This window comes from Natrix helvetica (genome assembly GCF_964273705.1).
Source record: "Natrix helvetica genome assembly, chromosome: 1".
Classification (NCBI taxonomy): Eukaryota; Metazoa; Chordata; class Lepidosauria; order Squamata; family Natricidae; genus Natrix; species Natrix helvetica.
Genome location: NC_138548.1, coordinates 29,765,952 through 29,788,001, shown reverse-complemented (window position 1 = coordinate 29,788,001; position 22,050 = coordinate 29,765,952). Strand labels below are relative to the sequence as shown.

The 22,050-nt window shown below is 42.5% G+C and overlaps 1 protein-coding gene across 5 annotated transcripts in view; it reads right to left on the bottom strand.

Moving 5' to 3' along the window:
- The window catches only part of ARMH4 (armadillo like helical domain containing 4), a 95,002-nt gene that overhangs the window by 27,008 nt on the left and 45,944 nt on the right, over positions 1-22,050 (bottom strand). For 4 of the 5 annotated variants that reach the window (XM_081935697.1, XM_081935694.1, XM_081935696.1 and 1 more), the window contains 3 exons: positions 18,173-18,376; positions 14,754-14,945; positions 4,214-4,483 (listed from right to left, as the gene is read on the bottom strand). In XM_081935697.1, the coding sequence (XP_081791823.1) occupies positions 4,214-4,483; positions 14,754-14,945; positions 18,173-18,376 (666 nt within the window). The remainder of the gene's footprint in view (positions 1-4,213; positions 4,484-14,753; positions 14,946-18,172; positions 18,377-22,050) is intronic. The other variant, XM_081935698.1, reaches the window with a different exon arrangement.

The window sequence follows — 22,050 nt, the reverse complement described above, 5'->3', positions numbered from 1 at the left end:
AGTTGCAAAAACTGAAGAGATGAGAGCAAGACATCTGGATGGCAGATGTATTGGATTGTCATAATGCATCTTCCCAAAAGGCATTTATATCATCCACACCATCCCCATGATTTTCTTTGTCCTCTGGAGACTAGCAGTGGTGGCTGCCATTTTAGTAACCCCTTGTTTACTAAAAATATTTCTATGACATTCATAATGTTATTTTCTTTTTCTTTATATCCTAGAGTTGGTAGAGGCCACCTCACCCACCCACCCTCAGAACAAAAATTCAGATACAAGCTCTCACACAATCATCAAGTTGGAAAAGGCCATTTAGATCATCAAGTTTAATCCTCTGCTCAGTGCAAGAAAACTGACTGGCTGAATTGTCTCAGACAAGGTGGCTGAACATATCCAGCAGGAATAAAGAGCCCACCATCTCTTTGGGTGACCATTCCCACTATCAAGTCCAGGGGTGGCGAACACGCGGCTCTCGAGCCGCATGCGGCTCCCGGCCAAAATGAATGCGGCTCTTTGCCTCTTATCATTATTTTGTATACTGTGGCTCTTTGCCAAGTTTGGATTTTGTTATGCTGCTTCCGAGGAGGGACCTCTGAGGAGAGATCTCCGAGCGCGTAGTCCCGCCCCCAGGCTGCGTCATCACGTCTCCCATCCCTCGGAATCAACTGCACGGGCCAGAGAGCGGGGGGACCAGTGTGCAGTGGTGGGTTCCTGCCGGATCGCACCGGATCGCGCGCGCTCCCTTTTGGCGCTAAACCCGGATTGCACGCTCCCTTTCGGCGCTAAACCCGGAAGTACGGTCTTGCCCCGCCCCTGGCGACGCGACGACGCTTGCCTGCGCTCCACCAGCTCGGCTGGGAACGGAGACGTTTCTCTGCTCAGCAATGTCTTCAGTGGAGTGGTGGAAGCCTGGCAGGCTGAGCCTGCGTCCCTTTCAGACGCTCCGCTCCGCTGAGGAAACGTCTCCGTTCCCAGCCGAGCTGGTGGAGCGCAGGCAAGCGTCGTCGCGTCGCCAGGGGCGGGGCAAGACCGTACTTCCGGGTTTAGCGCCGAAAGGGAGCGCGTGGTGTGGCTCTCTGACTCTCACAGTTTAAAATTTTGGCTCTTTTTGTCGAACTTGTTCGCCACCCCTGATCAAGTCGATCTAAGATTTTGCAACTTTCATGTTAAAGATTTATATACTCGTTTCACTGCGAAATAATCCAAGGCAGGGGTGTCAAACTCAAGGACTGGGGTCTGGATCTGGCCCATGGGGTGCTTAGATCTGGCCTGTGGGGCCGCCCTGAAAACAGCAAAGGACTGGCCCGCAGTGCCTCTGCCAGTGAAAACGGAGTTTGTGATGGCTGCATACGGCCCTCCCAAGCTCCGTTTTCACTGGCAGAGGGTTGCAGGACACTTGTAGGAAGTTAAACACCCCCCACCCACCCCACCGGTCCTAGAAAAATGAAATATTCTGGGAAATATTGAAAAGGCAGAATATTATATTTCCCTGGTTAAAAAATAGAGAAACATGTTTTTAGGCAGGAAACAGAGTCACTCTTAATAGCCCCCACCTTTATCAATAGGCCATTAAAAGACCTGAGCCAGTCTATTCTACAGAACAAAGATCTCCCCCCTTCAGCTCCAGAGTGATGGGATTAAGGCATGATAGTATTAGCCCTTTACCCATCTCACCACAGGGCACCTGGGAAGAAGCAATGCTCAACCAAACATGGACTCAAAATACAGCCTACAGAGTTGTCCTTGCATGGCTCCATGGGAGTCTGACAAGCAATCAGAATACAAGCTCAGGTTCAAAGCCCAGAGAGGGCATAAAACCAGGGACTTGCCGCATCTCTGCCTCTTTTCTTCTTCACCCAACATCTGGAAGCATGTGATCCCCCTTTTCTGTTCAGGAGCTCAAGCCATGCGGTCCTGTTCACCATTAAACCATCTTTCCAAGCAGCCTCCACATTTCCAGTGTCTTTTTCCCCACTTGGAACTGAACCCAGAAGGACATTTCTTCCAACATGCTTTTGCAGTCAAAAACAGAACTTGGGAGCCCATTTTCACTGTCAGAGTGCTTGGGCCACTACATGCGCCCCTGATACGAGCGACGTCAAGATGACCACACCCACCCCAGCCCCTCCAGCCCCCGAGTTCAAACACAACCCTGATGCAGCCCTCAGTGAAATCAAGTTTTACACCCCTGGTCCATGACATAAAAGTAGCATCTAATCAATTCCCTACTCAGCTCACTCCCTCCCTCAAACTCTTCTCAAAGGCTGTAAGAACTTTCCTTTGTTTTCCTTTTTAATTAAAGCTGAGAGTCCATGGATATCCAATGAAATCAGACACTCCAGTCTATTCTTTCTGGCTTTTTATTTGAAAGAAGCAAATTGCCTATTGATTAATTGAATGGTGGGGTAGCTGTTAGTGTCCTCCCTTCCCAGTGAAATGTCATTCTTCTGTGTTATCGTGCCCGCTCTCATCACCCTGACTCCTATATCTGTGCTTTCATTCCTCCTGAATTGGGTGCAATCCGGCTTCTTTCTCCTCCAAGAAAAACATCATAAAAATCCTGGAGATGTCCAACAAATGCAATCCCATGAAGATGAGGAAAAAAGGGGTAGTGAGCTTCATTCTCTCACTAAGCATTATTTCTGCATTTTAAAAAATGCTTTGGTTCTTTTTGCAAAGATTCATCAGGATACGCCTGAAAGATGGAACCTCTGAGAATCTAACTTTTGTTATAAATAATATAATGAAGCATGAAGGATGTAGGTGTTATAAGAATGAAGATCTTATTTGCCCTCCAGATATTACTGAATTACAACCAGTATCCTTTATATTTGGCTATTTGGCTAAATCTTGGCTATTTAAACAAGGATCTCTGGCATTTGAGGCAATACCTAGACCAGATATAAACCTAAGCTTTCAACAACCTTAAGATGTGTGGACTTCAACTTCCAGAACTCCCCAGGAAGTTGGCTGAGGAATTCTGGGAGTTGAAATTCACATATCTTAAAAGTTGCTGAAATAAGAAACACTGACCTAGAGGAATACAGATTCCATATACAGGTACTCCTCAACTTATAACAGTTCATTTAATGACTGTTCAAAGTTACAACGGCACCAAAAAAGGAATTAGGGTCATTTTTCACAAGTACAATTCTTACAGCACCCCATGGTCATGTGATCAAAATTCAGACGCTTGGCTACCGACTCATATTTATGACAGTTACAATGTCCCAGGGTCATGTGATCCTGCTGGATCTGGTGAGAAAGAGCAGAAGCAATGGGAGAAATGTCCTATTAGGAGCCTGGCCTTATGCCTTGTAGGGTTTTATAGATAACAACCAGCACCTTAAATTGCACTCAGAAACCTACTGGGAATCAATATTATATGAGTACAGTGAAAATGCCAAAACTTTGAGTGCATAAATGCATTCCAGACTAGGTTCCCAATGCTTTTCAAGGGCAGCCCAACTAGAGTGTGTTAGACTAACCCAGAAAGAATGGATTACCACAAGCAAGGCCTCTCAGTCCAGAAATGGGCCCAATATGTAGAAAACAAATCTTGCAAAAGCCCAGGTTATGGTTGGGGATAAATAGAATCAGGGGGTCACTGAACTCTTTAATGAAAGGTGAGATATAAATTCAAATAAATAAATAGAGTGAAAACATCAAGAATGGAAATATTTCTTCAATTCTAGTTCGATAGTTTAATCATTACCCACTACCCCAGTGGTGAAATCCAGCAGGTTCTGACAGGTTCTGGAGAACTGGTAGCAGACATTTTGAGTAGTTCAGAGAACTCATAGCGGAAATTTGGAGTAGTTCAGAGAACTCGTAGCAGAAATTTTGAGTAGTTTGGAGAACTGATAGCGGGAAAATTGAGTAGTTCAGAGAACCAGCAAATGCCACCTCTAGCCCCAGAGTGAGGTAGGAATGGAAATTTTGCAGTATTCTTCCCCTGGAGTGGGGTTGGAATGGAGATTTTGTAGTATTCTTCCCCTGCCATGCCCACCAGGCCACACCACACCCACCAAGCCACGCCCACAGAACCGATAGTAAAAAAAAAAATGAATTTCACCACTGCACTACCCACTAGCCAGCATTTGATCACCAGCTAAACCACTGAAGAATTGATAACTGCAATGAAAGTAAGAACTCCCTTTTCGAGCATAGAGACTTTGCTGCCCAAACCGTCCACGTGTTACGTATTGCTTACCAAGCCCTTGGTTCTTCTCTTCCCATTCAATTGCGTTTGGTAGATGATAGGATATTCCGGAGAGTCCTCCTGCAGGGTTTTCCAGACCTTCCAAGGGTTCCTGTGAGGTTTCCCCAGGAAGAGTAAAACTGGAGAGGTCAGCATCATCTAAGCTTTCATCTATTAAACTGGGTTCTCTGTCATCCTCATTCTCTTCTTCATCCTCATCCATATCCTCCTCTTCCTCTTCTTCCTCTTCTTCCTCCTCTTCCTCTTCCTCCTCCTCTTCCTCTAAAGAGATAGGAATTAAAAGAAAGATGATATTTTTTTAAAAGAGTATTATGATGTTCATATTTGTACTTCTTTTTTTTGGATTGAAGAAATGTTGGAAGATGCTTGAAATAGAGGCTGTTGCCTTGAGGGGAGAGGATTAATTAAAGTCTCATTCCTCAGTGAGTATCTAATGATAGTATTTGGAAAGTTCCAAAGATACAGCTACTCATCAAATGGAAAGTAGTTTCTTTCTTCTTTTCCTCTTATCCCACAATATTGGTGAAAAACTCTTCCCATCTTTGGAATGAAGAATATCTTAAGAGGAGGGCCTTTCAGTAGAAATACATTACAATCCTAATGTTAATTGGACCATTTGCCCAATGATTGGTACTCACACCATTAGAAGTAAAAGTGTTTAACTTCATTGTGGCTTTTTTAAAATTTTATTTCTTTTTACCCCTTATAACTGATTTATTTTTATTTATTTTTTTGGAATTAGGGGACACACTTATTAGGAGACTTAATTTGTGGGAACAGAAAGACAAATATTGTGCCACTGAAAATGATCACTTGGCTATGTAATTCTGAATGCTCTACCTGAATCTGCAAAATGGATACATGCAGCCTATTGGCCATAATGACTAACAATCATTTAAGAAAGTCTGCCGAAGTTTGGTGTCCTCCAGACATATTGAATATATTCTATGGATAGATCCTACAGCTCCTAGCCAGCATGGAAACAGCTTGTGGGCTGGGAATGCTCAGTGTTGGTCTAACACCATGATGGCGAACCTACGGCATGCATGCCACAGGTGGCACACAGAGCTCCCCCTCTCCTGCCAGCCGCTTTTGGGTCTCTGCCGTCATGCGCAGGGCGTTGGGTGCACGTGGAGGGTACCACGTGCATGTGTAGGGGTGGGGGAGCATGGGGGGCTGCACACATATATGGGGGGTACGGGGGGGCACAGGCATTGCATTATGGGTACGCGTGCACGCACTTTCGGCACACACCAACGAACATTGCTGGTCTAACACATCTGGAAGGCACTAGATTTGGATGTCAATCAAGCATAACAGTGTCTTTAAGAGACCCTTGTTCTGTTTGTACTTGCCAATATTAGAATTTATCCATCATTATCATGCAGAATTTATTCTTTCAATAAAAGCTTTTTTTCATGCAAACAATGAGGCTGCACTAGAGTCCATATTTTTTTTAAATCAAATAGGAATTCTGTCCAACGAATTTTAGTACGTTCCTGTCCCCTTTATTTCAACCAAAAATAATTAAATATCCTAGGTCAAACCAGTAGATATTTGACTGATCAATTCTAAAAATTCCAGACATTGTGCAAAAGGATGAATGCAGTGATTTCATGCATCACAGAATGAAATGCATTGGATTCTTGCCTATCTCTAAAATATTTTGCTCTAACCCTGCATTACCAATTACATTACATTCCTTGGTGTTAGAAACAAAAGGAAACATTGCCATCAGTTGGTCATAAAGAGGCCCTGCAATCTTCAAGGAAGTTCAGGAGAAAAATCCCAGGGAAGAAGGAAAACGTTATAAGAGAAAATGCCAGCAATCAATCAGGAAATAAAACCACAGTATTTCCATTTTTTGTGTGTTTCCTCTTGATAGTGTTTGAAAGTATCAAAATAAGCACATAAATTTAAAGTTTACATAAAGCTACAGTTAAAAGTGATGTGTTTACCACAGATTTCTATCTTAGATTTTGGCTGAGAGCTGTATGGAACCCAACCAATGTGGCATTGTTTGTTAGTTTGTTTATCTACTGCCCTCATTATTATTATATCTTATTATTTATAAGAAATTGTTATTTAAATAAAATATTTAATTTATAGCTTTATTATTTGGTAGCTTATTATCCTGGCTTATTCAACTAATTTTTAAAAAATATGTCACAGTAAAGGACAATATATGAATCCAGCCACACTCTCCATCCAGTCCCCTCTACCCAAAGAAATAATGATTGCTCTATAATTAAGAAATATTTGATTTAATGAACAATTGTGCAAAGGCTCTACAGATAACCTTAAATATTAAGGTCCTCCCCACCTTCCATTCCCCAGATTTTAACTCTTAACTTATTTTTGTTTCAACCTAGCTCCTTTTACATAGGTACTGCATTTTATATGGTTTTTATGCTTTTATGTTTTGACTATAAACCACCCAGTCATTCTGAGAGTGGAGATGGTGGTGATTAAAATGCATCACACAAAAGTATGCAAAGACAGAAAAAAGCAACCTTAAGGACCTAATTTTTAGGGAGGGGGCTGGAGAGATTAAGTCTGTTCTGTAGGGCAATAGATTCAAAACAGTTTTCGGTCCTTCAACCGCGACATATGCATCATCTTTGATCAGATTCACAGTGCAATATGTGATGTCCATATCTAGATAAACTATTAACTGGTTTGTTCGATTAATTAACCATATCACAGGCTGATATTCCTGGTCTTCAGAAAGAGGGAGGGAGGCATAAGTGTTGCAAAATAAGACCACTCCAGTCACTGCTTCCATTCCTTTTTGCTCCCCACAAATAAAACAGAGATATTCATTTTAAAATAACTGATTTTTTTTTAAAAAAAATACCAAATATGCTTGTCAATTACACCAATATAATGGAAAAAACAGAAAACTGTTACCGTACTGTTTTATGATATCGGTGGGTTCCTACCGATTGGGCGCGGTTTGGCCGAACCCAGGGGTGGGTTCCTGCCAGTTCTAGCCTCTTCTTTAGAAGAGGTTCCACAAATCTACAGTGCCGTTTAGAACCGGTTCCAGCTCCCTCCCCCCGCCTGTCTGCACATCATCAAGGTGAAGAGCGAGAGGGGGAATTCTGGGAGTTGAAGTCCACAAGTCTTAAAGCTGTCAGCTTTGAACACCCCTGGAGTTTTTTTTCTAAAGGGTTAGGGGTGCAAGGGTCTTGTAACTTCACAGCTTTAAGACTTGCGTGCTTCAAATGCCAGTTTCTGAGCCAACATTTTGGTTGCTAAACCAAGAGCATTGTTAAGTGAGTTTCACATTTTACAAGTTGGCCACACCCACCCAGTCACATGGCTGGCAAGCCACTCCCACCTGGTCACATGGCCGGAAAGCCACTCCCACAAAGCAGGCCACACCTATAGAAGAGGTTCTTAAAAAATTTGAAACCCACCACTGGCCGAACCAGTAATGGTATGGCGGCCTGGGTCGCTGGAACTGGCAGTGACCCAGGCCTGCCACAGCCCCAAACCATTTCCCTGGTCACCGCCATCACCACCACCATCTTGTTTTTGAGTTCTGCGCATGCGCAGAACAATTTTAATTGAACTGTGCATGCGTGCACAGCATGCATCCAGCGTGTGTGCACGCACAAAGCATGCACACAAGTGAAGTGGCAGTAAAGCCGGTCAGAACCCACCCCTAGTATAGATATCCAATCATATTTGGATGGCAGCTGAGAGCCCCATTCTCCCAGGAGAAGTTTGCTCCTGGGAGATCTCACAGATTCCTGATGCCCTGTTCATTTATCTTTCTTTTTAATATAAAACATTCTCACACCTTTATCTCCACAAGGTGCCTTCGAAATGTTTTGGGACTACAGTTCCCAGAAATCTTAACCAAAAACTTCCTTACATCAGCTGATCACATCCTTGCCAAAACATCCGCAACGCACATGAATATATGCCTTGGATATATATTCTTGGAGAAATATCTCTAAGAGTTAACTTCAGAATTTCCATCCCATTTGTAAGTTTTCTCTCCTTTCCCAGATTGAGGTTAATTTTGTCTACTCAACCAGGACACTAGAATACCTCCAACTCAGGAATAGGCTTTGACAGTCACTACTGCTGGTTTGCTTGTGGCCACACCGCACATGAGTGCTTGATACGTGTTGCGCGCACATGCGCAGTGCAATAAAAATTGCTCTGCACAAGCGCAGAAGCAAAGAACAAGATGGCGTTGCCTATGGCACCACTGGGAGAACCAATTCGGGAATGTGGCAGGCCTGGATCCCGCCGGTTCCAGCAACCCATGCCGCCAAACCACTACCGGTTCGGCTGAACCGGTCCGAACCAGTTGGAACCCACCTCTGCTCCAACTCCAAGATTTATTATGAGATTGCAAACCCAAGTCATGCACACATGGACATGTTCAATAACACAGGATAGGCAAGACCCTGACACTAAAAAAAACAAGGGACACTGATAATTAAGTGACAGGGAAGTACAAGATTATTAATGTGATTGGTTACAAAATTAAGTATAAAAGGAGAAAGTTTAGCCTTTGACTAAGCCTAAGCCTCTATTTTGTACCTGCTAAATGTCAAACCAGAGCTTCAGCTAGCTCCAATTGCCCTGATCAACTGTTCTGATCAGCTTAAGCACAAATACAGTGCAGAAACTATTTTTATTCTGCAATTCACAGGCATCAAAGAATCATCATTTAAGATTTTGGATGGCTTTGCATAACTGCAGGAACAGCAGCAATAGCAATAGCACTTGGATACTGCTTCTCAGTGCTTTACGGTCCTCTGTAAGCAGTGTACAGAGTCAGTATATTGCCCCCAACAATTTGTGTCCTCATTTTACCAACCTCGGAAGGCTGAGTCCTTGAGCTGCTCAGAATCGAACTCCTGGCGTGAGCAGTGAGTTAGCCTGCAGTACTGCATTCTAACCACTGCACCACCATGGCTCTTGCAAGGCAGTCTCTCTGTGCTACTATCCCATCATTGCACCAACATTCAATCAAACTCCTAGAAAACTTCTCTCCTTGGAATAAATCTTGTCCAGAAAATCATTAGTACATTACTTAAAAGAGCTCAAATGAGTTGGTAATGATTACAGAAAAGAAAAAAGCATGTAACTCAATTTAAAGAATAATTGCTAATTAAAAGCAGGAAGCTAACCCGATGTTATTCCCAAGCAAGGAAAGCCATCTATGCCGCTTCATGTCCCATTCTCCCTCCATGATTTATAAAGTCCTTTAAGAGCTTAATCAGGTACCTACTTTGTAAAAATGGGGAAACCAAGAGCAGATGGTAAGGGCTCTAGGGGGCTATATGTCTAGGGGAGGGGGAATTTAATCCTTGTACACTGTTCAGATTCACTTATATGAGGTGGGTGGCCTCAAAAAACAGAAGGAGGGAGGGAGAGAGGCAGGCAGGCAGGCAGGCAGGCAGGTAGATATTCAAGCCTAGGCGCTAGGTCAAGGATGGCATGCGCGTGCCCGCCCCATAACTTAATGCCCCCTGCGCTGTGCCCCTTGCGCATGAGTGCATGAAACCCACCCACCCCCACTGTCCCATGCATGCGTGCACGGCTTTCTAGGTGCCTGGGGAGGGCGAAAACGGCCTCCCCTGCCCCCTCCCCCGAGGCTCTCCGGAGGCCAGAAACTGCCCGTTTTTCAACTTCCAGTGGCTCCAGTAGGTGCGTTTTTCACCCTCCCCAGGCTCCAGAGGCTTTCTAGGAGTCTGGGAAGGGTAAAAATAGCCTCCCCTGCCCCCCCTCCCCGGAGGCCGGAAACAGCCCATTTTCCAACTTACAGTTTGAGCGTTGGGCTGTTTTTCGCCCTCTGGAGGCTTCAGGGAAGCCTCCGGAGGGTGCAAAACAGCCAAAATCAGCTGGCCAGCATGCACGCTGGAGCTGACAGGGCAACGCCTTGCATGCCCTAAGAAATGGTTCCGCATGCCACCCATGGCACGCATGCCATAGGTTCGCCATCACGGCACTAGGTAGACTAAGAGAACTTGCAATTCATACAATCTGCTTTTTTAAAATAAACATTGCTGAGATCCATTTACCGGAAAGTTAGCTCCTCCCTGCTCTTCCCATCAGTCCCCTTTCCTAATTTTTTCTACCTCAATTTACTTTTATTTTAGTGTGGTGGAAACATTTTTAAAGTTTTCACTAGGGTACAACCACCCTCCCCTTTTCAAATTCTAAAACTTTGATCAGGCTTATCACCTTCTGGGATAGAACAAGCTTCCTGTTTTCTCCAGCTACCCCCTCTACTTGCCTCAGGAAGAATAACAAAGTTCAGAGTCCTCTGATTATGAAAAGACTTTGCAATAAGTGTTGAGAGTTTAACATCAGAGTACAGAAATGAAGCTACTCCACTAGCATAGAAATATCTTGAGAGACATTTCCACATGCTTGGAGATGCTGAATCTTATAATCTTCTATAAAGCCCTGGGTAAAGAAACAATGTACTGTGAAATCTAGTCTTATTTTAATCCACATGTTTACAGTTTACTTAAAATCATTGTATTTACTTATTTATTTATTAAATATATATAATAGTATATTATAGCCTTTATTGTCATTGTACAAAATAAATACAACAAAATTGGTTTTAGTCTCACTGGTACAATCCATGACAACAAATACAAACAACATAAATAGCATAAAGAATAATCCCAATGCAAGTAATTAGGGGGAGAGGGGGAGAAAAAGAAAGGAAAAGAAAAACTAGTCATACGTTTCCATGTGTGTGTGGAGTGATTGTGGTTGTGTTTACGGGTCTGACAACACAAGGGATAGAAGCTATTTTTAAACCTTTTTGTTTGGCTGGCTGTGCTGTGATGTCTTCTGCCCGATGGTAGAAGTGCAAAGAGACACTGACCAGGGTGTGAATCATCTCTGAGTATCTCCCTTAGTCTGCTAAAACAGCAAGACCTGGCGATGTCATCCAGTGGTGTCAGAGGGCAACCAATGGTTACTTGTGCCGAATTGATCACTCTCTGTAGTGCCTTCCTGTCCGCAGCACTTAAACCAGCTTACCATACTGTAATGCAGTTTGTGAGGACACTTTCTATCGTGGACCGATAGAAAAAGGTCATCAGCCGTTGTTCCACATGATTTTTTCGCAGGACTCTAAGAAAATGAAATCTCTGTTGGGCCTTGCCAATCACCAGGGATATGTTGTTTTTCCAGGTGAGATCTTGACTAATAAGCACTGCCAAGAATTTAAAAGAGTTTAAAAGAATTTAAAATTATATGCCGCTCATTTTATGGTTCAAGGTGACCCTGCATTTAATCTGTTAGTGGCATGATCATGCTGGATCAAGAATATTTGAATATTTTGAGAGAAGCAGAGAAGCAGAGAAAGAGAGAGAGAGAGAGAGAGAGAGAGAGAGAGAGAGAGAGAGAGAGAGAGAGAGAGAGAGAGAGAGAGAGAGAGAGAGAGATGATAGATAGATAGATAGATAGATAGATAGATAGATAGATAGATAGATAGATAGATAGATAGATAGATAGATAGATAGATGATAGATAGATACAGTGGCGTAGCGTGGGGGATGCAGGGGGGGGCGGCCGCACCGGGCGCAACATCTGGGAGGGGCGCTCGCACTCACAGCTCTCTGCTGTTGACTTGCATGTATTTCAAGGCTGAATTTGAATTGAATGAAGCCGAGGAACGCTTCCCACGTTTAATACAAAAGAGACGCGAGCAGGTCTTCCCCGGGGTCGAGAGCACGAAAGAGGGCCAAAGTTTTCTTCTGCAGATCTGGGTCTCTTGAAGACTGCTGGGCAGGGCGAGGGACCTTAATAACGCAATACGTTTAAATTACAGCAAGTGAAGACCTCGGGCGGCTTTCCTTTTCCTATTTTCCCAGAGCCGAGGGAAGAAAATGATTCTGCTTCGGGCCTATAGAGGGCTCTGCGAGCTTTGCTAAGGAGGACGGCTGCTTCAGAGCTCCCTTCATGTCCCGAGTCCAGTGGCGTAGCGTGGGTTGCCACGGGTTAGGGGGCGCAAATTACTTGCCTTGCCCCGGGTGCTGACAACCCACACTACGCCACTGGATAGATAGATAGATGATAGATAGATAGATAGATAGATAGATAGATAGATAGATAGATAGATAGATGATAGATAGATAGATAGATAGATAGATAGATAGATAGATAGATAGATAGATAGGAAAGGGGGGCGAGACAGAGACAGAGGGATGGGCCTGCAAGTCAGTCTTGATACATTTCCACCCCGAACCACCCCAATGAGGCCGTCGAAATGATGTCCCGGTGTCTGGAGGCCGTACGGGTCTGGATGGATGGCAACCGACTAAAACTCAACCCTTCCAAGACGGAGTGGCTGTGGCTTCCGGCCTCCCGGTTCAACCAGGTGTTTCCATCTCTGGCCATCGGGGGCGTCCAACTAGCCCCCATGGAACAGGTGCGCAATTTGGGCGTCCTCCTGGATGCCCGGCTGTCCATGGATAACCATGTAACAGCCGTGGCAAGGGGGGCGTTCCATCAGGTCCGCCTGATGCGCCAATTGCGCCCCTTATTGGACCGGGATGCCCTACGCACAGTCACCCATGCGCTAGTGACGTCTCGCCTGGATTACTGCAATGCTCTCTACATGGGGCTTCCCTTGAGATGCACTCGGAGACTACAGTTGGTCCAGAACGCGGCCGCGCGGGTGATTATGGGGAGGACTAGGTACTCCCCTGTAACACCTCTCCTGCGCGAGCTGCACTGGCTTCCTGTGGTCTACCGAGTGCGTTTCAAGGTTTTGATTATGATCTTTAAAGCGCTTCATGGCACAGGGCCTAGTTATATGCAGGATCGCATCCTGCCCCACACATCCCTACGACCAATTCGCTCACACAGAGAGGGACTTATCCGGGTGCCGTCCGCCAAACAGTGCCGGGGGGCGACACCCAGGAGCAGAGCCTTCTCTGTGGTGGGCCCAGCCCTGTGGAATGACCTCCCCCGTGACATCAGGATTACTTCCGATCTCCGCTCCTTCCGTGTACAGCTGAAGACCCACCTCTTTCAATTATCTGGCCTGGCTCAATCGTAATTATTCTTATTCCTCCTAACTGTTTTTAAATTGTATTTTAAACGTTAAATCTTAATTTTATATTGGGTTTTTACAATTGGGGTATTTTAATGCGGGTCTTTTAACTGTCTATATGATGTAAATTGTTTACCTCCTCCGAGTCCGTGTTTGTGTATCTGTATGCATGTTCTGTATGTACGCCTATGTGTTTTATATATTTTCTGTGTTTTATATGCCCCATTGTACGCCGCCCCGAGTCCTACTTGGAAAGGGAGCGGCTAATAAATTCAAACTTATTATTATTATTATTATTGGACAAGTCCATACAATTTTCTGGGCAACATTTCCAAAACTAATTTATCATTGCCTTCTTCCTAGGCTAAGTGGAAATGACTACATAGACGTAGAATAACAGAGTTGGAAGGGACCTTGAAGGTCTTCTAGTCCAATCCCCTGCTTAGGCAAGAAACCCTACACCACATACTCCAAAGCCATCCAGTTAGATTCTATGCATTAAGGCAGGTTTAAGACTTACAACTTACTTACAACTTTGCTAAATTTCAATCCCAAAAGAAGGTCCTGCATCTTGGACATGTCCTATAACCCATTTGAGGAATTTATATTCCAAATTGTGGTTCCCTATGATATACTCTTTCACCCAAGTTCCAAACAATCAAACAGACATGAGAGTTTTAGTCAATGGTGGGTTTCAAAAAATTTTAGAACCTCTTCTGTAGGTATGGCCTGCTTTGTGGGAGTGACTTGCCAGCCATGTGACCAGATGGGAGTGGCTTGCCAGCCATGTGAACAGGTGGGAGTGGCTTGCCAGCCATGTGACTGGGTGGGCATGGCCAACTTGTAAAATGTGGTGAAACTCACTTAACAATGCTCCTGCTTAGCAACCAAAATGTTGGCTCAGAAACTCTGGCATTTGAAGCATGCAAGTCTTAAAGCTGTCAAGTTACAAGACTCTTGTACCCATAACCCTTTAGGAAAAACCCCAGGGGTGTTCAAACTTGACAGCTTTAAGACTTGTGGACTTCAACTCCCAGAATTCCTCCTCTTGCTCTTCATCTTGATGATGTTCGGACGGGCAGTGGGAGGGAGCTGGAACTGGTTCTAAATGGCACAGTAGATTTGTGGAACCACTTCTATAGAAGAAGTTAGAACTGGCAGGAACCCACCCCTGATCCCCCACAACAAATGACAGTCCAATGTCCCCTTGAATACATCCAGTGATGAAGCTCTCACAACCTCTGAAGGCAAGTTGTTCCTGCTACTCCCAGAATACACCAGTCAGCTATTTGAGGATGAGCTATACCAGGCTTGTCAAACTCGTGGACCACGAACCGAATGTGTTATGTGCTGGCCATCCCCACCAGGGGTGGGTAGTGCTATATATGATAGATATTTGGACCATTACACTCTCACAGTTAATTCCTGTTGGAGAGTATTCAGATTTTAAAAATCCCTGTTCAAATCATCTTACTTAAGTACCTTCTGATTCCAGCCTTTCCAATCCATAAGTTGAAGCTGTGGTAATTGGGTGGGCAGCTAGGACTGTGGTTTGCCTTGTAGAAGATGCCAAAGAAGGCAGAGTCATTTCAGTTGGCACCCTCAGATCAGCCAGCGTTGCAGGAATATAGGTAACAGAAATGACCTCTTTATTCTCTAGGAGGGTGACAGGTTCTGGAAGCCAAGCAAGAATCACAAGTGAGACCTATAAGATTGCAAACTGTGACTAAAAAAGAAGTTTCATATTATAATTTTCATCATCCTTAACCAATGGCTGGAGATAAGAACCTCAGCTAATCCTAGCGGATGGAAATAGGTGAGAATATATATTTTGTACATGTGGAATGTCACTGCGTTAAATTGTTTGCTAGCCTGAACTGAGTAGCTGAACTGAGTTACTGCGCAGGTCATAAGCCTTATCTGACAATGATTTATTGCGCATGCTTAACATGTTTATTACATCACACATTCCAGAGACTTCTTTCCTTTTGATCTTTTGTCCGTCTGCCAGGAAGCTGGTAGACAAACTGCTCTTGCCAAAATGTAACAATTAGATAGATTTGTTTATTTCTTTATTTCTTATTTTTGTATTAAAAGTTTTGTTTCTCATTAGAATATGTTTCCGGGATTTTATTTTATTTTTCGCACCTTGAAGATATGCCTGTTTGGAAAAAGCCACAATCTAAGACCTCATCTAGTTCAGGGTGAAATATTTTCCCCTGACATGGAAATTCTTAGCACATGAATTAAGGTTGATTCCCAAATGCTTTGAAGCTGTTTGAATTGATACAAGAGAATATTTGTAGCTCAGGATTCCTTACTGCTCTCTGAGCTCCCTTTTTTCTTTCATTACTCAAACTAGGTAACATCACCAACGCTAGCTCATTAGCACTGATGACGTTACCCAGTTTGGGTAATGAAACGTCTGCAGGAAAACAAGCAAGGCCATTGGTAAATACCTTTATTTCTTAAAATAAATAATTCCACCACTACATTATGTGGTGTACAAGGAAAAAAAGTTCTTCCAGTGTACCCTGAATCTCTAATCCTCTCTTTCAATGGATACTCTTGAGATCTAATATTAGAGTTAAAAGAAAACTTCTACCATCTAGTTCAGGGGTGTCCAAACTTGGCAACTTTAAGACTTGTGGACTTCAACTCCCAGAATTCCCCAGCCAGCTGCTGGCTGGGGACTTCTGGGAGTTGAAGTCCACAAGTCTTAAAGTTGCCAAGTTTGGACACCCCTCATCTAGTTCAATGTTTCTCAATCTTGGCAGCTTGAAGATGTGTGGACTTCAACTCCCAGAAGCTGTGCTGGCTGGGGAATTCTGGGAGTTGAAGTCCACACATCTTCAAGCCGCCAAGATTGAGAAACACTAATCTAGTTGATTGCAACTGTATTTAACATAACATTTATTAATTTACTTGACAATTATTTTTCAGAATACATATCTTAAAATAGTTGATGATTAAACTGCAAAATACAATACAATTCAAAATTTAAGAAAAACTGCAAACACAAACAAATGCAAAAAGAAAGAAACACTATAGCATACATTAAATCTCCTAACACTTCAAAAGTATATAATTTGTGGTTTAAAAACTAATAAAAATATTTTTTCTACTCGCCTCCTGCCTACTAATTGGGATTATAAGGGCAGGGTTATTAACTAGGACAGTACTTCAATAGAAACCTTAATGTTTGAGTGAACTGATATGAGATTTGGCATTCTTAAAACCATGCATTTTTTCATGACAATTAATATACTAAATTGCCTTACATTAGATCAGATTACAGATAGTCCCTGATTTACAACGATTCACTTAGTGATCATTCAAATTACAACAGCATTGAAAAAAGTGACATGAGCATTTTTCACACTTATGACCGTTGCAGCATCCCCATGGTTACAATACAATACAATAGCAGAGTTGGAAGGGACCTTGGAGGTCTTCTAGTCCAACCCCCTGCCTAGGCAGGAAACCCTATACCGTTTTAGACAAATGGCTATCCAACATCTTCTTAAAGACTTCCAGTGTTGGGGCATTCACAACTTCTGGAGGCAAGCTGTTCCACTGATTAATTGTTCTAACTGTCAGGAAATTTCTCCTCAGTTCTAAGTTGCTTCTCTCCTTGATTAGTTTCCACCCATTGCTTCTTGTTCTGCCCTCAGGTGCCTTGGAAAATAGTTTGACTCCCTCTTCTTTGTGGCAGCCCCTGAGATATTAGAACACTGCTATCATGTCTCCCCTAGTCCTTCTTTTCATTAAACTAGACGTACCCAGTTCCTGCAACCGTTCTTCATATGTTTTAGTCTCCAGTCCCCTAATCATCTTTGTTGCTCTTCTCTGCACTCTTTCTAGAGTCTCCATATCTTTTCTACATCGTGGTGACCAAAACTGAATGCAGTATTCCAAGTGTGGCCTTACCAAGGCATTATAAAGTGGTATTAACACTTCACGTGATCTTGATTCTATCCCTCTGTTGATGCAGCCTAGGACTGTGTTGGCTTTTTTGGCAGCTGCTGCACACTGCTGGCTCATATTTAAATGGTTGTCCACTAGGACTCCAAGATCCCTCTCACAGTTACTACTACTGAGCAAGGTACCACCTATACTGTACCTGTGCATTTCGTTTTTCTAGCCTAAACGTAGAACCTTACTCTTTTCACCATTGAATTTCATTTTATTAGAGAGTGCCCAATGTTCAAGTTTGTCAAGATCCTTCTGTATCTTAAGCCTATCTTATGTGATTTACATTTGAATGCTTGACAACTGACTCACATTTATGACGGTTGCAGTGTCCCGGGGTCGGACAAGCAAAGTCGATGGGGAAGCCAGATTCACTTAACAACCATGTGCCTAACATTAACAATCTGCAGTGATTCGCTTAACAAATGTGGCAAGAAAAGTCGTAAAAATGGGGCAAAACCCACTTAACAAAATTTCTCACGTAGCAACATAAATGTTGGGCTCAATTGTGGTCATAAGTTGAGGACTATCTGTATTTCCCTCTGTAACAAATTTGGATTTTTTTTTCTTGCAAGCATTAAACCACAATAAACATAAAAATAACTCTTACAAGAGGACTGAAATTAATGCTGACTAACTGTTATATGAAGCTTAGGATCACAGGATGTCCATGCATGGCATAGCCCAGGCTGGGTAGCCTGTGGCCAGTTGACTGTTATTGAACTACGTTAAAACTCCCAGAAGCTACAGCCAACTTGGTGAATGGTGAGGGTTACCATGAGCAGTAATTCAGCCAGGCATGTAGTGTCAGACTTCTGCCTATCGGAATTAGAAGAAACTTTTCAAAGTCTCATATAGAAGGATCTCTCCCATCAACCATTCAATTGAGGTGGCACGAGATTGACTCAGAATTAAATTAATCAACCAACCTTTAACTTCCAACATTTTCACTGGGAGCTGGGTAAAAGGAGGAGACCCTGTAGGACCAACTGTTTCTAATATCCCCAAGAGTTGGGCAGTGCTGGAAACTGTTGTTATCTGAGTTGCCAACACATTTTGTGATTCTGTAATCTTCTGGGTAGGTAGGCCAGGTGGTGGCACAGTAGCAGTACCAGGGAGGGCTGTGGCTGTTCCTTCAATACAAAACGGGATTGAAAAGAAGGTTAAAAACCATGGTTCTTGCTCTCTCATTTGCTTATATTCTGTTTTTCCAAGGAAATTGTCTTCCCAATATATCTTACATTATAATCGAACCATATAAGTGCACATATATCACTATTCCAGTTAATAACCACAAAAACAATTTAAAACATAAAATCAAATCTTAAATATAAGATATATAAGACAGCAGCATTTAAAACGTGAAAAAAAAGGAGGAAAAGCTTTGAAGTTCCTATTTGATATAAGGAAAAGTGGATGCAACATCCCATAATTCACCAGTGGTGGGATACGACTGGTACACCCCAGGATGGGCGTACCAGTGCCTGCTGGGAGCACTAGGTACCGTTCCAGTATGGTGCTCCAGAAGGGCCACCCTCCCACCCGCTCTCCTTACCTCTATGTGAACCGACCGAGGTGTTTGCGCATGCGCATGTTGCGCATGGTGCCTGCGTGACGCTCTCCCGAGCACCTTGAGCGTCGTAGGTGGTGGGTATGCATGCACGCTCTGTGCACGTACACATGGTGGAAGCCCGGCCCCGTTGCAGAGTATCGGTTGCAACGGGAGCCGGAAGCCACCACTATAGTTCACTTAAGTTTGTTCTCCCACATCACCCTCCAGATGTCACTGAACCAATTCTAAATCCTATTAACCATGTTGATTAGATCTGATGTGCCCTCTAGTTCAACAGTGAGAGCTGAAGTTTCCCACTGCTGCACATGACTTCATGTGATCCCTGAACAATAACAATAAAAAGAGCATTTTGGAGTAGGTTGCAATAATATTAATTAGCAAATAAAGTAGAAAAGAGACATGGCAAAGCGAAGCATTATAGGACTAGTACACAAAAACTAGCAGACAAAGCACATAGCAACTAGACCTGATTGCAATGGTTAAGAGCAGGAAGATTGAAGAAGACAGAAGGGTTAATTCTGGCTGCACAAGATGAAGTCTTAAGAAAAAATGCATACAAAAGCCAAAATTAAAAGGACAGCAACATACAGCAAATGTCAACTCCGCATAAGAGCTAAAGAAGCAGTGAACCACCTAGTTAGCTGCTGCAAGATCATACAGATTGACTACAAACAACGCATGACAAAGTAGCAACAATGGTGCATTGATATATCTGCATGAATGATCTTTTCTCTGCAAGCAAGAACTGGTGAGACCACAAAATAGATAAAATAATAGAAAATGAAGAATTCAAAAGTGCTCTGGGACTGTAGGGTACAAACAAGCAAGCATCTGCCACTTAACACCCCAAATTTAGCAACTATTGATAAGAAAGATGAAAAGTCTGGATAGATGTAAAAACCCGGAAAAAAACAGAATAGAAGAGAAAGAACTGGAGAAAACCACAAAATACAAAGACCTGCAAATAAAAGTAGAATGATTCTGGCAAAGGAAGGCAAAGATAATACCAACAGTTACAGGCACCTTGGGTACAAACCAAAACATCTGGAGTATCACTTGAATATCATTGACACTGACAAGATCACCATCAATTATTAACCTTGCAACAGTTTGCATTCTGCAACAGTACCCCTAACACCATCAAACAATAGGCAGATTAAAAATGCTAGATCCAGTCTAAACATATGACTAGGCAACCAACCATAATAATATGGTAAATAGAAGTAGAAATACTGCAGAGGGATTTTTTTAAATCACATGTTGTTAATCATGAACAGCAGGTGGCAGCAATGATGGACTGATCCCTCCCAAGGTTAACTCAGATCAGACCTAATTAGTCCGAAAGCTCAAGAAATCCCAGGCTTTAGGCTTGACTAAGAAATCAAAGAATTAGCCATATCTCTACTGCTGCCAAAGAAACTCCATGGATATGCCCATTTGGTCATCAGGAGTTGAGTTTGTCTCCAAGAAATCTATCTTTTAAAAAGAATTAATATCTCAGATAGATAGATGATAGATAGATAGATGATAGATAGATAGATAGATAGATAGATAAATAGATGATAGATAGATAGATAGATAGATAGATAGATAGATAGATAGATAGATGATAGATAGATGATAGATGATAGATGATAGATGATAGATAGATAGATAGATAGATAGATAGATAGATAGATAGATGATAGATAGATAGATAGATAGATAGATAGATAGATAGATAGATGATAGATAGATGATAGATAGATAGATAGATAGATAGATAGATAGATAGACGATAGATAGATAGATGATAGATAGATAGATGATAGATAGATAGATAGATAGATACATGATAGATAGATAGATAGATAGATAGATAGATAGATAGATAGATAGATAGATGATAGATAGATAGATGATAGATAGATGATAGATAGATAGATAGATAGATAGATAGATGATAGATAGATGATAGATAGATAGATAGATGGATAGATAGATAGATAGATAGATAGATAGATAGATAGATAGATAGATAGATAGATTGATAGATGATAGATAGATAGATAGATATAGATAGATAGATAGATAGATAGATAGATAGATAGATGATAGATAGATAGATAGATAGATAGATAGATAGATAGATAGATAGATAGATAGATGAGAGATAGATAGATGAGAGATAGATGATAGGTAGATAGATAGATAGATAGATAGATAGATAGATAGATAGATAGATAGATAGATAGATGATAGATAGATGATAGATAGATAGATAGATAGATTGATAGATGATAGATAGATAGATAGATAGATAGATAGATAGATAGATGAGAGATAGATAGATGATAGATAGATAGATAGATAGATAGATGACTGATAGATAGATAGATAGATAGATGATAGATAGATGATAGATAGATGATAGATAGATAGATAGATAGATAGATAGATAGATAGATAGATAGATAGATAGATAGATAGATAATAGATAGATAGATAGACGATAGATAGATAGATAAATAGATAGATGATAGATAGATAGATAGATAGATAGATAGATAGATAGATAGATAGATAGATAGATAGATAGATGATCGATCGATCCATGATGGTGAACGTTTCTGTCCTCCCGTGCCGAAATGCAATGCGCCCGGCCCATCTACGCATGCATGTGCAGGGGGGAGTTTTTACCCTCCCCAGGCTCCGGAGGCTGTTTTTGGCACCAGGAGGCTTCAGGGAAAGCCTCCAGAGCCCGAGGGAGGCTGTTGTCACCCTCTAAGAGGCTTGAAGAAAGTCTCGGGAGCCTGAGGAGGGCAAAAACTGCCTCCCAGGGCCCCCCGAGGCCTTCCGGAAGCCAGAAACAGTCTGTTTCTGAACTTCCGGTAGGCCCAGAAGTTCCATTTTTCACCCTCCCCAGGCTCTGGAGGCTTTCCTGGAGCCTGGGGAGGTTTTCCTGGAATGGGCAAAAAATGCTGGCCGGCGCACACATGCACACTGGGCATCGGCTTGAATGCCTGGAGAGATGGCTCCGTGTGCCACCTGTGGCAGGCGTGCCCTAGGTTGGCCATCACGGATATAGATAGTCCTCGACTTACTACCACAACTGAGCCCTAACATTTCTATGATTAAGTGAGACATTTGTTGTGAGTTTTGCTCCATTTTACAACCTTTCTTGCCACAGTTGTTAAATGAATCACTGCAGTTGATCAGTTAGTAATTTGGTTAAGTGAATTTGGCTTCCCTATT